We start from the raw sequence: 19,806 nt of genomic DNA, 5'->3' as shown, positions 1-19,806 counted from the left end.
CACCATAGCACTGTAATGGAAGTCGATTAAGCTGCCAAGCCAAGCTTTAAACCAACTACTGTAGTGATGTGTTAAAGAAGCAAATATCATAGCGTGTACCTGAAAAGTGGCGATCGATCCCCAAGCTTCGCCAACTCTTCATCAGTGTATGCTGCTCGAATTTCCTCTTCGCCCAGCTTAGCCCTTTGACGATTGATGGCCCAAAACCCACACTCTAGGACCAAGCAGCTCAAGATGCCGAGAGCTGCAAACCCAAAAGACGCTCCAAACCCAGTTGGATAGCGGGGTGCCTGGCCGTCAATGTAAATATAGCTTCCAATGACTCCTCCGACGTTGCCAATGCCTAGCATATATGCTATTCCGGCAGCACGCTTCGTAGACCCAGCCAAGTTCTCCACTGTCCAGGCATTGCCGCCCGGGTTGATGGGATAAAACCCGATGCAGGCCAGCACAATTGCAAAGTAGCAAACGCCAATATTCTCAGAAATGTTGGCCGACTTGATGAACAAAATGATAAACGACACCACGACAAGGAGCTGGGGCGCCACTATGAAAGGCATTCTCCAGGTAAAGCGATCGGCAAAGAGCGCTGATAGATAGGCCGAGATTGCTCCAGCGACGTATGGCGGTATCGTGAGAAGCTGCGCGTTGCTGCTGCTGTAGCCCATATTCTTGATGATCTGGGGCATTGTAAATTTCAAGCCGTAGTTTGGCGCAGTATTCGACCAGTACACCAGTGCCTGGAAATAGAGCTGCCAGTCCAGCAGGACAGCCTTCATGACCCTCCAGTTGCTGATGCTTTCTTGTGACTCTGCCCTGCTGCCACGAACGGCAGCGTGACGAAGCTCCAGGTACCGGATCTCGTCTTGGGAGAGCCACCGCTGAGAGAGGGCCGGGCTGTCCACCAGGATGAAAAATGTCGCGACGCCAGCCACGACGGTCGCGATGCCCTCCACGATGAAGATCCACCGCCACCCAGCCAGGCCTGCCAGCCCGTCCATCTTTGCGATCGCAAAGGCGAGAAGCCCGGAAAACGCCCCTGCCAGAGCACTCGACGTGTAGAACAAGGCAACGCGGACCTGCGTTTCATTTGGCAGATACCAGCGCGACACAATAAACACCGCTGCAGGGAAGAACCCAGCCCTAGGGAGGTGTTTGTCAGCGAAACGATGCTAGGTGCAGAGTTTGCGCCGTGTCTACTCACTCGAATGCGCCAAGCAAAAAACGGCAGGCGATGAGTCCTCCAAAGTTCTGCACCACGCCCGTCAGAGTCATTGTTATGCCCCAAAGTGCCATGCAGATGCCGATATAGGTGGAGGGCCGCGCAAACTTTAGCAGGAGGAGATTACTTGGGGTACCTTTTGAATGTTAGCTTTGCACTGTCAAAAGAAGATGCTGCACTTTTTACCCAGAATGACATATGGAATAAAAAAAATGGAAAGAGCGATATTGTATTGTGACCCGGACAACCGAAGGTCGGCCACGAGACCTTCAATTTTTGCATTGCCTACCCTGCATTAGAATAAAGTGCTGCTGTAAGAGGAGACAGACGAAGATTTACCGATATTTGCGCGATCCAGATACGCAAGAAGGTAGAGAAGAGCCAGGATAGGAATCAGGCGGATATCGACCTAGGCGACGAGTAAGAGTAGACCCTTGGTTGTGCTGCAGCGTTTCGTGGGGTTATAGGGGGGGGGATATCTCGCGTTACCTTGCGTATGACTGTCTTTCTCTGTTGCTCAGTGAAAGCAGCCAAAAATGCTTCATCTTCGGGTAGCAGGCAGGACAATGTCTCCACATGAATAGACGCCGGATCGTTTTTCTCAACACGGGATATGGAGGCGGTTCCAGGTCGCAATAGTTTCAACATATTCGCAAGTATGTAGTTTCTGAAGATAAGAGGATGGATGGTGCATTATTTGTCTAATACGTATTCGAAGCTATGTGATAAAGAGGCGGAATATTTATATAGAAAAGGCGTCGCTGCCAAATTCTGTGCCAGCTTTGAAAGCGTGCCGTTATGGGTGACGAGTTGCACAGAACCGTCAGGCAACCCTCTCATCTGGTGGTAATTGGCACAGGGAAACCGGGGTAGACTAGCGTTATACAGCCATCTGTTTTAGCTTGCTTTGCAATGTGGATAAAGTTCCTCCGAACGACGCTGGGCTCTGTCTCCAGTCACAGCTTTCTACCGAATAGTGGCGGCAGGGGTCGTCGGAAAAGTCGGATTTCCTTCCTGGGAAGGCGCGCCCGGAGTACACGCACACCATCACTCCGGGTGGTTGTCGTAAAGCCGTTGAGCAAAACCGGCTTTTGCCAGCCTCTGTTCAAGGGCCGCCTGACGAGGCCACGCCGCTTGTAGCAGGGCGTCGGTATTAAAGTCGCGACCGACTGCCACTGCTTCTGAGGAGGGAGTTCAACATTTCGCACAAGACCAAGCGTAAACATGGCGCTAACTCCTCTACCTGATCAAAACGGGGCCGCGGCCGAATGTACAGAGCCCATCTTTGCTACCTACCCGGACCTCAATGGCAAAGTTGCCTTTTGTAAGTGCATTGGCGTCTTGAAATCAGCTGTACTTACTAATTGCCCGTGCAATAGTAACCGGCATCGGGCAGACAGGCGATGGAGATATGTGGGGAAATGGCGCCGCAATTGCCAGAGTGCTCGCAGCGCAAGGCGCCAAGATCTTTGGGTGTGACCTCAGCCTAGAGGCAGCCGAGTACACAAGACGACGAATTGTGGCTGTGGGTGGCGAGGTGACTGTCGTGGCAGCCGACGTTACAAAGGACGAGAGTGTCAAAGGCGCCGTATCGGCCTGTATTGCAAAATACGGTCGAATCGACATATTGGTCAAGTAATGGCAAAAGATTTACAAATCTCGGACAAGTTTGACAGTGACTAACTCGAAGACGTTGTTAACAGCAATGTTGGTAGATCCGAGCCTGGGGGACCGGCAGAGATGGCAGAGGCAGTTTGGGATGCCCAGACCGCTGTCAACTTGAAGTCCGTCTACCTGTGCTGCCATTCCGTTCTGCCGTTGATGGAACAGCAGCGGTCCGGTGTCATAGTTAACATCGCCTCCATCGCGGGTCTTCGCTATGTCGGCAAGCCGCAGGTGGCATACGCAGCCACCAAAGCGGCCGTCATTCAGTTTACCAGAGCAACTGCCGTTCTATACGCAGCAAAGAATATTCGATTGAACGTCGTGGTGCCCGGCTTGATGAATACGCCCCTCGTCACCCTGCTGGCTGACAAGTACGCGCAAGGCGATCTCGCTGGCTTTGTCAAGAAACGGAACGAAGCAGTGCCAATGGGCAGGATGGGCAGCTCGTTCGATGTGGCCATGGCGGCTGTCTTTCTGGCATCTTCTCAGAGCCGCTACATTACGGGACAGAAGATTGTAGTTGATGGAGGAATAACATCATCGACGGGCTGACAGAAGACGGAGTACTTCACTTCGGGATATCATGTGTACCTGACAGAAAAGTGTTAAACTATTGAAACTCAAAAATTCCATCGTTCCTAAGTGTATCTAGGGCTGAATGGCTATCAAAGCCAATAGACATGACAACATCAAAGTCACCGCTTGTATCAAAAGGCCCAAAGTATGCCATAGTCGACAACGCATCCTCTGTTGGACCACTCGATTCCCACGGCCCGTTGACCGCGACTTCACCACTCGAAAATACGTCTAAGGAAGGCCCCAGAGTTTCTGTACCGCCGTCTCTTTGTGTAGGCGACAATAAGCCAGAAGAGAGCTCAACTTGTCCGCGCTGATGCTCCCACGTTAGCGTCTCCGCGCCTTCTCCCGTCGCGTCGCATTGGTCGTCTGTGTTGTTCAGATGAGTCTTGATTGCCAACTCGACAGCAGCTTTGATCCTGTCTGTCCCATCGCATTCCTGGTAGAGACTGAGATACACAAGGAGCACCGAAATGGCACAGTAGATGAAGTGAGTAGAAATCTGTACAAAGTTGGTACCAAACTAGCAAGCGGTCTTATGCGGGGGACCCTACTCACCCAGAAAGTAGAATTATAATGAAGGTCTTCGGCGCCAAACTCTGCGGCCAGAGCAAGCATGGCCATTGCATTTTCCACACATTTTGCAACCCTTGCAGGACAAGGGCCGCGGCGGGGCGTATCCGGCACCTGCTGAAGGAACTCCCTCAGCAAGTAGCCCCTGTAAAGCAGCATGTTTGCAAAGAAAAAGGCTCCCTGTATTGTTCGTTGCTGTCTTTTGAATTTCCAGGGAACATCATAAAACAATGGTTCCGGGGCAGCCTCGCTTTCTGGCTTCGGATGGAAGAAGGGTGGGGTCTGCGAGAGCCACTGCCGAAGCTCTAATTCCAGTGCACCCATGATGCTGTCCGCTGGCGGTGACGCTGATGCTGTCACCGAATAGAGGGCCGCCATGATGTGGCCGATGATTTGCGCAAGTCTTGCTCAATGTCAGCAACGAGCTACCTTGAGACGCAAGGCATACAGACCTCACGTGGGCAACTACTCCAACCCACAACCTCGTCTCGTCCTGGCCCAAGCTCCTGCCGACTTGCTCGGAAAGCTCTGGGACGAGCGGGACTGTTATGTCGGCGTCCTGAATTGCAAACGGTAGTCCAAGCGCTACGGCGAGGTAGCTGGGCACTAGTCTTTAAGCAAAGTGACTGGCACCGGAGGGGGGTTTGGATGGGGTGTAGCATTCACCTACCGATCCATCATGTACATGGCCCAGAACAGCGAAATGTGCGCATGTGCTTTCATGGCGTCTTCTGAGTGCAGTTTTCTCTGAATATTAGACAGCTGGCCGAGACGAACTGCCAACCCGAGTGTAAGCCATGCGCTGTTGACGCGACCAAAGTACAGCTCTAATTGGCACTGCAAATATATCAGTATAGTGTAGACGAGGTCGATCAAGGGACGGACCTTGAGAACGTATGCCTGCAGCAACTCCAGCGGTGGCGAGAATGAGTCACGCAGTCGCTCAAGCCTAGACTGTCCACTGCAGAGCAGTTTATATCTAGGCAACAGGATTAGCGTAGTAGCCACACGCGGGACTCGGCCGGCGTACGCTTTGTGCTTCCATGGTGAGAGAGCCTCTTTCTTCCAGGACGCCATCCAAATACAGCTATAGTTTTGGTCAGTGGTCGATCTTCTCCAGTAGCATGGCGGAAATGCGCGCTTACCCAATCCCCATGACAAACAGTAGCTTTGCCATCTCGGTGTCTTCCTGCAGAGCACTTTCTAGCTCTGCATATACTTGGTCGAGGTGCTCGTTGATCTGCTCGTGAGACATGAAGCGATACGAGATGCTGGCATGCTCAAAATAACAATTCAGATAGCTACGGGCTGTTTCTTTGTCTGGAAGTATGCACACATGCGAATAATTCTTTTCATAGTGAGTTTCCTGTTCTCCGCCGAAGAGGCTTCGCGGAAGATACCTTCCGACCCGTGACAGGTGGCTTGACACTTTGCGAAGGAATGATTGGATACTAGCATCGCCTGTGTAAACGATCAGCACGTCTTGCACCTTGTTACTTGAGATGCGATTCGTCCAACCTTGATCAACCGGCATCTCTGCAAATTCACTTGCATTAGAATCAAGGGCCAGCCCGTTAGCTGACGCAGAGTTCTCCGAGTACGGCGGTGGGCTGCTCGCTTGGCTTGTCTGGGATTGATTGCGCTCGGAATCGGACACCTCGAGGGAGTCACCTGTCAGCTTGCACGTACAGCATTGGAACGTGAAACTCACTTCTGTTTGCGCATGCCCTCGCGTATATGGCATATCGTAAGAACAAACTTAATTGTAATTAGCGTGCGATGTATTAGCAGAGAGAGAAATTTTCTAACCATTGCCGCAGCCCTTGCATCGCGAGCAGGGCGCTAAGCCGTTGCATCTAGACTTTCGCTTCCTGCAAGAGTCGCATGCTCTGTCGATCCAAATTCACACCGGAGTCGGTTAGCAAAGACTAATGCAGGACGCGGGTGGCTGCGAACCTGGTGACATATCTCTTCTTCGAGGGCGGGTTGGACAAGGTGAGAGCTGTAAATCGAGGCATGGTTGATTAGCGAGTCGCTCGACAATTCAATTGTACGCATAAGTGTAGTTGTAGGCATTGATGTTCAGCACGCTATGGTGTCAATGGTGGCGAAAACCTTTAACAGCATGCATACCAACAAGAAGTGTCAAGGTTCCCCGCGTGGCCATCGGAAAAGGGTCTCCGTAAGGGCGGTTAATATGGGGCCGAGTGCATGAAGCGGGAATGTATTAGTGTTGGGCAGCGCCTAGGTTCGCAGGGCCCCGGGCACGTTCACAATTACTGCTCTACGAGCTAGCCTGTAGCTTCACCCTGGCTTAGTCTCCAGGAAACAGTCCTACTGTGACTTTGTAAGCAAGCCATCAGTATAACAAGGCTTAGAGGATGCTCAACGAAGTAACCCGGGAAGTTTTCCCCAATTGGAAATTCGTAGGAATGGGTGCAACTGCTGAGTACGGAGAAATTTATTAACTATCCTACTACATATCCGGCGCCCTGCCTGCAGACCTAAACACCTCCATCATGTGCTCTACACCCTTGCAGTATTCCTCGACACCTTGCTCCTGCAGCTCCGTGAGCTCGACTCGTGCACAGTTCTTCTCCACGTACTCATGATAGCCCAAACGCACATTGCGGTTCTGATTCATCTTGACGACTCCATGCGCCATGGACAGATGTAGCAGGTCGTCGGAGAGGGGATGCGTCCCATGCAGAACCAGAGGCACGCCATTTCCCAGCTTTTCATGAATCTGCTTCAATCTGTACTCACAATGTCGAGTTAAAAAACATCCGTTGACAAATACGAGGGTTTCAATTCGGCAGTCGTGTCAGCCCAACTTACCGGCTAATCTGCCAATGCTTCTCGGCACCCCCTGGTGGGTAAGGTCCGTGAACGTTGCCGAAGCTGGGTGCGAGAAAATGCACACCTGTTTCCTTGACAAATTGCAGCGCAAAATCAGGATCAGTGAGGAGACCATCGAGTTCGAGCATGGGAATGCCGTCCTCGCCGCCCTCTATCCGACCGAGCTCTGCCTCGATAGTGATACCCTTGTCCCTGGCCCGTTCGACGACTGATTTGACGTAGCGAATGTTCTCCTCGGTTTCGAAAAGTGACCCGTCAATCATGATGGAGTCGAACGCGCACTGCAAAGCAATATCGGCATCCTCTGGCTTGAGACAGTGATCTAAATGGACGGATATAGGCACTGACGCGCCATGGCTGACGTTGGCGACGTATTGAACAAACGCCGGACCCTGGAAGTGTAAAGTCCACGGAAACAGCTGGATTATCGCAGGAGAGCGCTTTTTCTCTGCGGCCCGGATGACTGCTAAAACACCCTCCGTGTTGTAGCTGCATTTCGTGTGTATGGTCAGAATGACGCAGTGTCAAGGTTGATGGAAGTTTTGCGAAAAACATACACACAAAACGCCCCGACGGCGTAACCACCTTTCTGCGCATCATGGATGATTTTCCAAGTCCGATTGTTCTGGGGGAAAGCCATGCTGGAACACTAAAGATAGCAACACTTGCCAGCCATTGCAGTTTCTCGGTCCGTTGTGGTCCTGTCTCTACTCTTTAAAGGAGACCTAACCAGGCATAACCTCGGTCTGCCCTTCTCCTAGAGGCCGTCAACCTATGGCACTGGAAATCCGAGCCCCGACGCGGGTTGGACAGGACAGCTGAGAGTCGCGCGCTGCGACCGACGATTCCGAAAAAGGTAATCCGACCGGAATTTCCCACACGCGCTGCCCCACGCCCGTAGCACACGGTTGACTCGGCCCTTGCCGTCACTAGCAGAGACCTGCCGATCTAAATGCCCAACTTCAAGGATCACGTTCAGTTTGCATTCAGCCACTGTCATCAGATGCAGCCTGTCATTGGCTGTCAATAGAGCATCGGGATTACAAATGTAATCAATAGCAAGCGACAGCCTTTCCCCGCACTCAATACAGGCCCCCTATGGAATATAAAGTACACTCCACCAAAGGCTCAAAGTGGGGGGGCTCTTCTCCGATTATTGTAAAGTCAGTCTAGGCTCAACCACGACAAGTTAAAAAATAGCCTTATTTCACGACAATGTGTAGTTAATAACAGTAGTTTCTTTGGAGGGAACTAGGGGTTTGATGAGCGCCCCACCTCGAATATATGTAAAGTAACTTCAGTGAGAGCTGACAACGTTGCGTGGATGAGCGAATCCATACCACCAGACTGTGTAGCATTCTAAGAGGTCCGTGTTGTCGCCAGGCGTACGCTGTTTCAGCCCTATTGCCCCTACGGTCACGCTCCCTGCGAGACAGGAGTGTCACCTCCCACACCTTCTGTTGTTGTCCCAATCTATTCTCCAGTAAGCAAACAATAGAAAAGACACGTCTTAGTACTTGATATACTATATCATCCTTGAACAAAGTAGATCACACTTTCAAGAGCTCGGTATGGTTTATTCTTCCGTCGGCCAGCCCTATGCCAGCCGGCCCGACGAAAATTTCCCTCGTCTGCCCTGTCATGTGCCAAGCAAAGAAGCCCGTCGACGCTTCCGTGCTACTAAAACTGCACAACCTGGATCAAACTACATATGTGTCACGTCTGCATTCAATCGCCACGTCTCAACAGATTCGATCTTGCCATTAACTAACATCGAGCTACCTAGGATCCATGGATACGCCACATACCACTCGTCCGGACATGTTGCGTCTTTCTTGACATTTGGAATAACTAGACAAGCTTTCTACGCGCCAAAGTGCAGCTTGTCCATGCGCTGGTAGTAGCTCGCATCGCTCTCGCCCTTGATACGCGGGGTGTCGACCGCCTTGGCGCAGCGGTCGCCCGCGCAGAGGCCAAGATGGTTGAGGTGGCCGACCTCGCATTCGTTGTCGACGCGCGCGTGGTGGCATTTACCACACAGATTGTGAGACGCGCGCTTGCAGTCGTCGTCCGAGTGGCAGCCGTACTGGGAGCAGTGCGCCGAGCGCTCCGTCAGCGACTGCGCACCGTCGCCGTACGTGACCTCCCAGTCGCCCGCGGGCGCGTGCACGGGCAGCGCCAGCGAAGGGTTGTTCTTGTTGAGGATGCTGGCAAATAGCACGCGCGCGTAGGCCGGGTTGAAGTCGAAAAGCGTCGCGTTGGTCGAGGCATCCTTGACGGCAGCCGTGGCGGCGACGTCGTCGATGGAGATGTAGGTGCCGGGACGAGGGGCCGCGGCCCACTCAATCTGCTCCTTGATGTGGCTGGCCGTCTCGACGTCGAAGCGCGTGTCGATGTAGTAGAGCTTGTCAGAGCCTGCGACAGCGACGTAAGGCGTCTTGGGTGCGGAAATCTGAGGGCCGTCCGCGGTGTTGTAGAACTGCGGAGAGGCGCCTTCCTTGGACTCGTGAAAGGTCGGCGAGGCGTTGCACAGGCTGATGAGGCCCATAAGAGCAGGGGTGAAAATTGTAGCGTACATTGTTGCAGTGTAGAAAGAAGTGAAGTGAAGCGATTTGAAAGTTGAGTGCTTTGATGGAATGCTTTTGTAGATGTCGGTTGAGCGTCTGTCTTCGTAAAAGAGTGGAAGCTTGCCAGCTATTTATGCCCAAGGCGTCGTAACCTCTTGTATGTGAAGTCGATAAGTTGACCCATCTCGCTGCTTACACTCAAGAGGTCGTCTTCTCGAGTCTAGCCAAGTAAAGAAATCGGCCGTCACGAGGCCGATACATCCTCCGAGACCGTCACAACGCCGACACGAAAAGAGACACTATTTTCAAACCTGACTGAGAAAAGAAGCAGGCTGTAGTGCTGCGCCTCAGAGGAATGAAACGTCAAATGCAGTTGCTGTTGCCAGTGAGAGATATATGCTCGATCATCCAACAGTTTCCAAACTTGAATATGGCCGAGATGCTTTCGTCACGTTGCTTGTTGGCTACAGGTACGCAACTGCCGAATTGCAGCTGTCCATACTCGTGCAACTGCCGAAGTTGTCTCTCTTCGTTTGCCAGTATGTGGAAGGTAGGCCGACGAAGGATGCCGAAGCAGGCTGTGAAGTGTGCAGATGCAGGCTGACACCGGCCTCGGCCGTCCGAAGCATGCAGATCGCGTGGGGACGGGATAATCCTTCTCACGATAACATGATACGAGATGATTGCATCCTCGGTAGTTAACGAAAAACAGGTCCTTGCCCAGCGATCAAGGTCAATTGAGTGACGTCCCGGAAACATGGTAGAATCGACGTCCAAGCAGCGAACACGATCGGCCTGTCGACTGTCGTGAGCCTGCTTGGAGCCGTGTGTCTGGCTTGCATATCACCGCCTATCGGCTAGCATAGGGAAACAAAACAGAAGCGCTGCGCCAAGAACAAAGGCTGATCGGTCGCAGCTGCCGGCACGGCATCGCCCGTCTGGCTAGTCCCAGCCTGGCTTCGAATACTGTGCCTCAATATCCTTGAGCCAGCCATGACACCAGGCTGTCAGCGTTCGTTTACTGGCGGCCGGAAACCTCGGGATCGCAGTGCCAAGCCACATTGGTGATCGGTCCCGCTGCCGCCACGGCAATCCGGCTCGTTAGTCGCAGCCTTGTTTGCGCCCATTGCGTGTGTTGCCTTAGGCAGCTGTGCAGGCGTCGGCAAACCGGATGTGTGTTGGTAGATAGCGGGGTGCGAAAGACAAGGCGCACTGTACCCAGTCAGGCAGCAGTATAATGGAAGCACTTCATTCTGACTCTCCGGAGAAAGGAGACAGTAAAGAGCGAGACGAAAGGAGACGAGAAAAGACACCGAGTTTTAACGAAGAAAATAAAAGCCACTATATCGCTGGTGCCATTGCATTTCTAACAGTATCACAAACAGAGTCCCCGAATTATCCTCCGGCAAACGAGCACATTATTGAGTAAGAATTCTTTGCTTTACGCGATGTCTCTCTGCCAGACTTGCCAGTCAACCCCGTTTGGGAGCCTGCCGCCGTTTCCGAATGATGAGTACAGATCCTCGCTTAGCGGACTGGAGCATGTACATCGTTTCTATCGAACAGGAGTAGCATCTCAAAATGCGAACATGGCGCGTGTGAGACACCATGTCAACTTGGAGGGTCTGCGTAAATCCGCAGAAGACGGCTGCGAGCTGTGCGTCTTGATTCATTCACAGGCAGAGGCTCTGCTGGCCGAGCTGGAATCCCCGAAAGGCAAGCGGTTGGAGTGCTCACCACCGGATTTCGACACTTGGGTGTCCCAGCGGCCTGATGGCGGCCAAGGCTTCTGGGTTTGGTCGGCACCCATGTCCAACACCTCGGGCGGAGAGATCCTCCCAGTTGCAGCGTTTGCCTTTATTGTGACCGAAGGTGTGCTTGCGCTTTTCTATCACGCTCAGCATAGCTTTTGTTAGACGGTAGGCTAATAATTTCAAGATCACCCTCTTTCTGCCAGTATTCGCGGCCGCCCAGTTGTACCGAACATCGATACACACCAGCTGGACCTGTTGCTCCAGTGGGACGCCGAGTGCGAGCAGCATCACCAGTGGTGCCAGAACAACGGACCCATGCCCCGCCGCCTGATAGACGTACAGAGCTCCCACTCTGGCAGACACGTGAAAATCGTCGACCTTGACGCTGAAGCCCGTCATCGCTATTTAGCCCTGAGTTACGCCACTAACGCCGCCCTCGTGGATCGCTGGGAGAACAAGATCCTGGCTGCGGACGAGCATGTAGACGTCAGAGCTCTGCCAAAACTGTTTCAAGATGCCATATTCGTCACCCGTGCCTTGCGAATTCAATATCTCTGGATCGACTCACTGTGCTTTCCCCGCACTGCCGCAGAATTGACTCGGGATTCTGAGCAGTTTGGCTCCGTTTACGAAAACGCACACCTCACGCTATCTGCCACGGGATCTGAAGCCACGGCAGACGGTCTCTTGCTCCCCCGACCGGCGAGAAGTCTTGCTCAAGTTCCATATGCTGCGCCCGGCAATTCTGCCGAGCAGGTGTCCGTCTGTACGCTACCACTCGCCAGAGACGCCATCCGAGAATACTATATAGACATGGCAAGACAGCCAATAACTTCTGGAGTGTGGTCCTTTCAAGACCGTGTGCTGTCGCGAAAGACAGTGCACTTTGCTTCTGACCAGATGTACTTTGAATGTATGCATCGCTTTGCATCAGAGGATGGTCTACTGGAGCGGCTTTGCTATCACTCAACAGTCGATGCGTTGCCTGACGGAACAGAGTACTACCGGAAACGAGCAGAAGAAGACACACCGTCGTCACGGTGGTTTGCTATTCTGTGGGACTACGGGAAGCGCCAGTCTGGCAGCGGCTCCGGCAAGCTCGCGGCTCTTGCGAATGTTGCGGCGGCGTATCAGCGGATGAACAAGGATGAATACATAGCAGGACATTGGAAGCAGTCTCTCTTGGAGTCGCTGTGCTGGCAGTCCCTATCGTGCAGGCCATCGGGCGAGAGAGGGGTACCCTCGTGGTCTTGGGCGTCGGTCGATGGGATCCCTGCCATGGGCTTCACGTCGAGCGTCGCCCACAGCTTTCCGGCTACCATACTCGACACACGGGTGACGTTGGTGGACGACGCCAAACCCCTCGGCGACGTGCTGGCGGCGGAGATTTCGCTCGAGGCTCCGCTGGTGCGGTTGAAGCTGATCGAGACAACTGGTGTTGGCGTGGACGATCACATGTTCCTGCGCGCGGCCGACGACGAGGATGATGAGCGCGGCATGTATGCCGGCTTTGACAGTATTGATCGGCGATTTTCACAGTCTGCCCACGTGGTGCGCAACATGCCGCTCTTTGCCGTGCCTGTGGCCTGCACGCGGCGGGAAAACTGTGAAGCTGGGTCCTGCCACGTCGGGATGACGCTGCGCATCCTCCTTGTTACGCCTGTGGATGATGTAGGAAACAGGATGAAGCGTGTCGGGTATACAGTCTCAGCTTCGGAAAGGCTAGAGTACGAGAAGTCAGACTTGCGCAGACCCTTTGTCTTAGTGTAGTCTAGTGATAAAGAGTTTTAAAGCAATGCACAGCTTCCGGTTGAGGAACCAAGATGGTCCCAGAGGCAGAGATTGTGCCCGCGCGGGGCCGATCTAGCAAGGTTCCAGTGGTTGCTTTTAGTGGCTCCAGTGGCGCCTGGTGCCTGGCGGGCTGCTGAGGGCGCTGTGGGCTGCCTTACCTTGGTTGCCTTACCTACCAGATACCTACACCACTGTACCTGGAAACGTAGGGAACTGTGACGTTGAGCCTCTGAGCAGTGAGTGGCATGACACAGGCGTCGGCGGGTCCGGTTTACACAACCGTGGGTGGCTTGTTACGCTATATAATTGTAACCAAGTTGAGCATGGCCTCGAGGCCAGGCATGCGCCTTGTCGCCTAGTTCTGCAATCAGATCTGCGAGTGTGTGGGGGATAGATGGCTGAGATCTCGGCGATGAATTTGGAAGGCAGCGATTCACTTCCGGGGCTCTGTCGTTAGACTTGCTCTCTGTCGCAGTCGACTGACTGGGTTAATACCGAGCTATCTATACCAAGTTGGAAATCTCAGAGCGACATTAGCACCGAATTTACAGAAGCATGCCAGCTGGCGAAGCTTATATAAAGAAAGAGGGATTGCATGATGTAAGAGACACTAAAAGTGCGTGCCCTAATATTATTATAAATTATAAACTAGTAGTAACTACTATATGATCCAATCAAAGTAGCTACTCTTACGCCTAACTACGTACACTTTTACATCTACTACCACATAAGGTGTGTAAGGCTTTCGTCGAAACTTACCTATAGGTTGCCGTGAGCCACCCGTTTTTTGACCTCCCTCGAGACATTGCCGCACGAGTCCCCCCCAAAGCTGCATTCGCTGAGTTCTCAGCTGCCAGTCTGGAGCTTTCTTCCCGCATCAACAAGTGCCGTCTCGCATGCGTGTACCACTGCAAGACAAGACTTGCCCCCCAGACTTGTCCAGAGCAGGAGCCAGCGGTAAAAAAAAATGTTTCTTCTTGAGTTTATGTAGACCTGTGCTTCCAGCTCCTCACGCTGATCTGCGACATGAGCAAGCTACTCAGGCTTGCGCTTGGCATGAGACACGCACGGCAGTTGAGCTCAGCGCCGTTGGGTGTGGCAGGCGTACCCAGATAGGTGGTTGAGGCCTATGTCAACGGCATGATCATCTCGAGAAGCTGAACAAGCTTCTATTTCAGCTCGCCATTATATCAATAGTTATGCCAGTGATTTGGAAGCTTTCTTCGGCCTTGAGACTCGACCCCTAATTGTCACTGGCTGTAAGCAGCATCCACTGAGCCAATGAACGTCCTGCGGCAAACAGCCACTCTTAAATTATGGTGTCTCGTCTCGGGTAAGAAACACGCTATACTTTCCAGAGTACATTGTCTAGACCCTCAAGGTGAATGAGATGGGCGGGGCGAGATGTCCGGTCCAAACAACTAGCAGCTGGGCTCGCGTCGTGGTGGCGTGGCCAGCGCACAAAACCAACACACTACGCAATTCAGCAGACGTCAACTATTGAAACTGGGCACAACTTATTGCCCTGAACTTGGCTGCCGGAATAATGTGTGAAGCGCATCGGCTTGCTGTAATCTCCCATGCCAGCTCTGCCTTCCTTTGCGCACCCTGCCGAGTGACCAACGGCGCACATGTCCTTTAAAACTTGGATTCTCCGGAAATACAGTAGCTAGGCTAGATTCTAGCGACTTATGATATAGAGAAACACTGGGACGAGGGGTATTAGCATGGTAATCAGCGCAGTTGATCAGCTTCGCCTGGCCGACCAATGGCCGCTCGATTCGTCTCGGGACGTAGACACCCACCGCACCACGACTACAGAACCGACCTAATTTTCTTTTTCACGTGTTGTCTAGGCACTTGCGAAACCAAAACCGCGTCTAGCTTCTTTTTCTATGATGCGGGTGGCGTTTCTGTCTGGGGCAACCCTACCAAAGCCACCGCGAAGGCACAAGAAAAACCTACAAAACGTATCCTTCTCCTCGCTTCGCCGTCCACAAGTTGAGCATTCACACTTCCAAATCTGTTGCCCAAGTCAATTCTCACAAACACTTTTTAATCTGTCTTCTTCTCCTCCTCAGACATCATGAAGGTCGTCATTGCCACTCTTTTCATCGCCGTCGCCGTCGCCGCCGCCGCCTCGGCTGCCGACCTCGACACGCTTCTTCATCTCGCCGAGAAGGGCAAGTGCGCGATTCCCTGCGTCTCCGTGGCCGTCAACGGGCTCGGCTGCAAGGAGGGTCAGGGCCCCATCGACCTCATCTGCGCCAATCTCCAGCCCATCATGGCCGGATCTACCGATTGTCTCACCAAGTGTGAGCTCAACCAGCACACGCAGGGTAAGTTGCATGACGGCCTGGAGGGATCTTCTTGCACGGTACGCTATGCGACGCTGACATTTATCGATAGATTATGCCAAGAAGGCTGCTACCAAGTTCTGCGACAAGCACAACAAGCACCAGATCTAAGATTGATCTTGACGGTGTTGATGCCGAAAGCATACCGGGGGCTTGGTAACAGCTGCCGATGATGGCGATGCGGTCGTACCGAGCAAGGCTATTTCGGTATTCTGGTAAAAAAAAGCAAGACAGCAATAGTCTTAGAGGATAGTGCAATGGCCGTTAAACTGTGGCCCCTCGGGCATCACTTCGTCTCGTATAAGCAGTGCCAATTTCTCTAGGTGGCGGACATCCTCAAATCATCGTCCAAAGACTATTGGCTTAGGCAAACCGGTTCTTTCTGGTCATCTATCGATGTAACAGAGCAATATGGCGTATGAGGAATTTTCGAGTTGATGTCCCACGGCAGGCAAACAGCCGCCAGCCAATTTGATATGCGGCCATGTGACACAGGACACGGCGAAAAGGCACTACATTGACTTTGTAGGCACTTTTCTTGCATATTTTCTTTCTGATCCCATTCGAATTATTAAGCTATGCAGTCTGCGGCAACGAGCAATTCTTCATTTGACTCTGCCTTGTCCGCCATGATCTCGCCCTAAATCGGCCACTTCTGCGCGCTTTGCGTCGGACGCCCACAATGTGTCCGAGATGCATTTACTTAATTGCGTTGCTCTAGTCCAATCCCACCTTTTTAATTTAAATTAGTAAGACGCGCTTTGGTGCTGTACAACAAGGCTGCGTACGCAAAGCGGTGGGGGCGTGCAAGGGTACAACTGGTTTCTAGCCATGGGACATATCTGTCGCTCACATTCACTCTTCTGCCTCTGGCAGTACAAAAACTAGCAAACTCGCTCACCATGCTTGACGATCCAGCGGTGAGTGTAGGCAACGCGGAAAAGGTGCGCCCGTCTGGCGTCGTGAGCGAGGCTGCAACGAGCGATGGCAATGTGGCCCCCATCCACCTGGGAGCAGCTCGCGACGAGGACCCCAGCATGGCGAGAAAATTGCTCATCAAGTGCGACCTCCGCCTGATTCCCATCCTCGGATGCTTGTACCTCGTGTCCTTCTTGGACCGCTCCAACATTGCCAACGCGCGGCTGTTTGGGCTCGAAAAGTCGCTGCACATGCCATCGACAGGCTTCAACACCTGCCTCTGGATCTTTTACCTGCCGTTTGTGGTCGTGGAGATTCCAAGCAACCTCTTCATGAGCATGAACAAGATCAAGCCGAACCAGTATCTCGCAAGCGCTATGCTGATCCTCGGACTGGTCTCCATGTGCCAGGGACTCACGAGGAGCTATGGTGGACTTTTGGCGTGCAGATTCATCATGGGCATTCTGGAAGCGGCTTTGCCCCCTGGTGCGTCCCTCGAGCCAGTAGGGAAAATTAAGAACTAATCCTATGGCTCAGGTGCCGCTCTTTTGATTGGTCAATATTACAAGCGCAGTGAATTTTACATTCGCTTTTCCTACTTTATCTGCTTTGCGCTTCTGGGAAGCGCATTCAGCGGTGTAACGTCGGCCACCCACTTCTTGGCCCTACCCACATCTCGGCGCCGTCATTCCACCCACTTCAACACCAAACCTACATTACTAGAACCGTGTTTTCTCGCGCAATTATAATTATCTTAACGTCAAATTTTATATATACAACAATGCCTCCCAAATATACCGAACAGGCTCTTCAAAATGCTATTCAGGACGTGATTGGCGGCATGAAACTCTATATTGCTGCACAGCGGTGGGAGGTACCGCGGTCAACGATACAGGAACGATTAAAGGGCAGAACATCACGCAAAGAGGCCTTTGAGGGTATGCAAAAGCTTCCATCGATACAGGAAGCAGATTTAAGAGGCTGGATATTAATTCAGGACGCTCTGGGCAACCCGCCGACCCATGAGCAGATCCGGCAGATGGTGGGCGAGTTAGCCAGAGTCAACGGCGATACAGAACCAGTCGGCAAGAACTAGATACAGGGCTTTATTAAAAGAAACCCAGAAATCAAGACCTTAAGAGGCAAGAGACTTGATTTTAAAAGGGCTAATGGCGCCTCGACTTACATTATACAGAGTTTCTTCAAGCTTCTGACGATCAGCGCTATCAACGAGATACTCCCAAGCAACCGATACAACATGGACGAGACTGGGCTTGCAATAGGTCTCCGAGAGAACGGCCTAGTACTAGGGTCATCACAGAAGAGAATTGCCCTGAAGAAGCAGTCTGGAATACGCTGTTGGAGCACAATCTTCGAGTGTATCTCAGCGCTGGGCAAGAGCCTTACTCCGCTAGTACTGTTTAATGGCAAGAGCGTTCAAGAGCAGTGGTTTCCTGAGGAATTAGGCCCTTTCAAAGGCTGGAAGTTCGAGGCAACAGCCCGGGGCTGGACTAATGATAAAATCGCTCTCTATTGGTTGCAGGCTATCTTTATTCCAGAAACAAGACCGCCTCCAGGCCAGCGCCGCCTCCTTGTTATTGATGGCCACGGAAGCCATTGTACAATGGAATTTTTATACGAATGTTATCGCCATAACATATACCTTCTATTCCTGCCAGCTCATAGCTCTCACGTTCTTCAACCTCTTGATGTGGCGGTGTTTAGCTCGATCAAAGCCTGTTATTGTAAGGAGATTGGTAACCGGCCTAACGACGACGATTCCTCGCCTGTTAGAAAAAGAATTTTTCTCGAAAGTTACGCTATCGCCAGAGCAGCCGGTCTATCAAATCAAAATATTCGTGCTGGGTGGCGAAGGGCTGGCTTGTGGCCAGTTGATATGGCGAAGCCACTAATAAGCAAGTTGCTTGTTGATCCGCTCCCAACAACACCAAAAACACCTCCTTTGGAGCCGAAATTAGTACTCGCAGAAGCCCTGCCAGAGGTCAAAACACCTACTAATACACATCAACTCCGACGCCTTCTTTCCGATAGTACGCATCCTTTAACCAGCCGGCGTACCTCGCAGCTGATGCAACGCAAGATCACAAAGCAATTTCATACCCAACAAGCCCAAATACTCTTCTCAAAACAAGAGAATACAAAACTCCATGCAGCAAGGAAGCTATCACTGCAAAAACAACGGAAGAAAGTTAATTCTAACCCTAATTCCGTCTTTGTTGAAATCATAGACGTTGAAAACACACGTAGCCAGCTTGAGATGCAACTGACAGGGGTCACGCGCGATATTCCAAGAATTGAAGCTATAGAGTGATTATTTAGTTAATTTTGTATCTAATGGTGTATTTATTATGTTATTATAATGTTTTTTGGATTCGTTGTGCGGCATCTAGAAAGTGGTGTTGAAGACGCGTGTCGCGCCGAGATGTGGGTAGGGCCAAGAAGTGGGTGGCCGACGTTAAGTCCTCGTCGCCGCGGGTGCAGCACCAGTAGCACTAACAATGCGTAGTTTCTTGCGTACGCCATCGAGCACATGGATGGAATGCAGCGCTATGAAGCGTGGCGCTGGGTTTTCATCCTGGAAGGTCTCTTCACCTTTGCTTTCGGCCTCGGGGCATGGTTCATCATTCCCGCCTTTCCTCAGGATGCGACGTTCTTGAGCCCGGCAGAAAAGGAGCTTCTGCTCACGCGCCTACGTCGCGATCGCGGCGCCGAAAAGATTGACCTCAAAGGCATCGACTGGAGCCATGTGCTTTTTGACTGGAAGATTTGGTCTTTTACGCTTCTTTACTTTTGCGCAGACATGGGCGCTGCTTCCATCTCGTCATTTACGCCCACCATCCTCAAGGAGCTTGGATGGACCGCTTCCAAAGCACAGGTCATGAGCATCCCCATTTGGATGGTCGGAATCGTCGTCACACTTTCCACGTCGTACGCCGCCGGGAAGCTGTCTCGCCGGTGGCCGTTCGTGCTGGCCGGCGCCATTTGCGCCCTCGTGGGTTGGTGTCTCCAGTATGCACAGGTGCAGCCGGCAGCTGTTCGGTATTTTGCGCTCTACATCATCGCATCTGGCTCTTTCATTCAGTTTCCCATCCTAATTGGCTGGCTCAACAGCAACCTGAGAGGTCGTCCGCAGCAAGCCATCGCGAGCGCCGTGCAGCTTGGCATCGGAAACTGCGCCAACTTTGTCGCCAGCAACGTCTTCATCACGCTCGAGAGACCCAAGTATCCGACCGGCTTTGCTACGGGTGTCAGTATCGCGGCTCTTTCCATTGTGACTCTGCTGGCGGTGACACTGGCCCTAGCTTGGCATAATCGCAAGTGTGAGCGTGGGCTCAAGGGCGAAACAGAAGACCAGGAAGATCAAGCAAGCTTTCGATACGTATTGTAGCCAGCACACTCGGACGCCGAGGTCAGTCTTTTAATTGGCAACTTCAGCTTCATAAACTTCCAGGCAGTCAGGTTTTCCTTACCCCGAATACTTGTAGACACCGATTCGCGTGGGA

At 52.3% G+C, this 19,806-nt stretch overlaps 9 protein-coding genes across 9 annotated transcripts; 4 read left to right on the top strand and 5 right to left on the bottom strand.

Annotated features, from left to right (window-relative positions):
* Positions 1 to 86: 86 nt before the first annotated feature.
* LMH87_004800 (uncharacterized protein) lies at positions 87 to 1,870 on the bottom strand (the record flags this gene model as incomplete). The annotated part of the gene is made up of 5 exons (XM_056196074.1): positions 87 to 1,143; positions 1,205 to 1,358; positions 1,409 to 1,507; positions 1,562 to 1,631; positions 1,712 to 1,870. 5 exons carry the CDS (start codon positions 1,868 to 1,870, stop codon positions 87 to 89), a joined length of 1,539 nt encoding a protein of 512 aa, XP_056049639.1.
* A 576-nt stretch (positions 1,871 to 2,446) lies between these two features.
* LMH87_004799 (uncharacterized protein) lies at positions 2,447 to 3,439 on the top strand (the record flags this gene model as incomplete). The annotated part of the gene is made up of 3 exons (XM_056196073.1): positions 2,447 to 2,546; positions 2,602 to 2,857; positions 2,926 to 3,439. The coding sequence occupies 3 exons, from the start codon at positions 2,447 to 2,449 to the stop codon at positions 3,437 to 3,439; spliced, it is 870 nt and encodes a 289-aa protein (XP_056049638.1).
* Positions 3,440 to 3,497: 58 nt separating this feature from the next.
* On the bottom strand, positions 3,498 to 5,291 carry LMH87_004798 (uncharacterized protein; the record flags this gene model as incomplete). The annotated part of the gene is made up of 7 exons (XM_056196072.1): positions 3,498 to 3,965; positions 4,022 to 4,439; positions 4,489 to 4,635; positions 4,707 to 4,873; positions 4,922 to 5,015; positions 5,067 to 5,123; positions 5,182 to 5,291. 7 exons carry the CDS (start codon positions 5,289 to 5,291, stop codon positions 3,498 to 3,500), a joined length of 1,461 nt encoding a protein of 486 aa, XP_056049637.1.
* Positions 5,292 to 5,329: 38 nt separating this feature from the next.
* Positions 5,330 to 6,054, bottom strand: LMH87_004797 (uncharacterized protein; the record flags this gene model as incomplete). Its single annotated transcript, XM_056196071.1, has 6 exons — positions 5,330 to 5,384; positions 5,437 to 5,497; positions 5,555 to 5,693; positions 5,748 to 5,794; positions 5,846 to 5,925; positions 5,993 to 6,054. 6 exons carry the CDS (start codon positions 6,052 to 6,054, stop codon positions 5,330 to 5,332), a joined length of 444 nt encoding a protein of 147 aa, XP_056049636.1.
* Positions 6,055 to 6,512: 458 nt separating this feature from the next.
* LMH87_004796 (uncharacterized protein) lies at positions 6,513 to 7,535 on the bottom strand (the record flags this gene model as incomplete). Its single annotated transcript, XM_056196069.1, has 3 exons — positions 6,513 to 6,792; positions 6,875 to 7,384; positions 7,453 to 7,535. The coding sequence occupies 3 exons, from the start codon at positions 7,533 to 7,535 to the stop codon at positions 6,513 to 6,515; spliced, it is 873 nt and encodes a 290-aa protein (XP_056049635.1).
* A 1,224-nt stretch (positions 7,536 to 8,759) lies between these two features.
* LMH87_004795 (uncharacterized protein) lies at positions 8,760 to 9,473 on the bottom strand (the record flags this gene model as incomplete). The annotated part of the gene is made up of 1 exon (XM_056196068.1): positions 8,760 to 9,473. The coding sequence occupies one exon, from the start codon at positions 9,471 to 9,473 to the stop codon at positions 8,760 to 8,762; it is 714 nt and encodes a 237-aa protein (XP_056049634.1).
* A 1,578-nt stretch (positions 9,474 to 11,051) lies between these two features.
* LMH87_004794 (uncharacterized protein) lies at positions 11,052 to 12,986 on the top strand (the record flags this gene model as incomplete). Its single annotated transcript, XM_056196067.1, has 3 exons — positions 11,052 to 11,334; positions 11,401 to 12,129; positions 12,190 to 12,986. 3 exons carry the CDS (start codon positions 11,052 to 11,054, stop codon positions 12,984 to 12,986), a joined length of 1,809 nt encoding a protein of 602 aa, XP_056049633.1.
* A 2,107-nt stretch (positions 12,987 to 15,093) lies between these two features.
* LMH87_004793 (uncharacterized protein) lies at positions 15,094 to 15,475 on the top strand (the record flags this gene model as incomplete). Its single annotated transcript, XM_056196066.1, has 2 exons — positions 15,094 to 15,346; positions 15,417 to 15,475. The coding sequence occupies 2 exons, from the start codon at positions 15,094 to 15,096 to the stop codon at positions 15,473 to 15,475; spliced, it is 312 nt and encodes a 103-aa protein (XP_056049632.1).
* Positions 15,476 to 16,266: 791 nt separating this feature from the next.
* On the top strand, positions 16,267 to 19,691 carry LMH87_004792 (uncharacterized protein; the record flags this gene model as incomplete). The annotated part of the gene is made up of 3 exons (XM_056196065.1): positions 16,267 to 16,768; positions 16,820 to 16,920; positions 18,810 to 19,691. 3 exons carry the CDS (start codon positions 16,267 to 16,269, stop codon positions 19,689 to 19,691), a joined length of 1,485 nt encoding a protein of 494 aa, XP_056049631.1.
* Positions 19,692 to 19,806: the final 115 nt, after the last annotated feature.

The sequence above is a fragment of the Akanthomyces muscarius genome, chromosome 2 (assembly GCF_028009165.1).
Source record: "Akanthomyces muscarius strain Ve6 chromosome 2, whole genome shotgun sequence".
In the NCBI taxonomy this organism is placed as follows: Eukaryota; Fungi; Ascomycota; class Sordariomycetes; order Hypocreales; family Cordycipitaceae; genus Akanthomyces; species Akanthomyces muscarius.
Note: the sequence above shows the minus strand (reverse complement) of the source record. Positions and strands in the feature narration are given on the sequence as shown.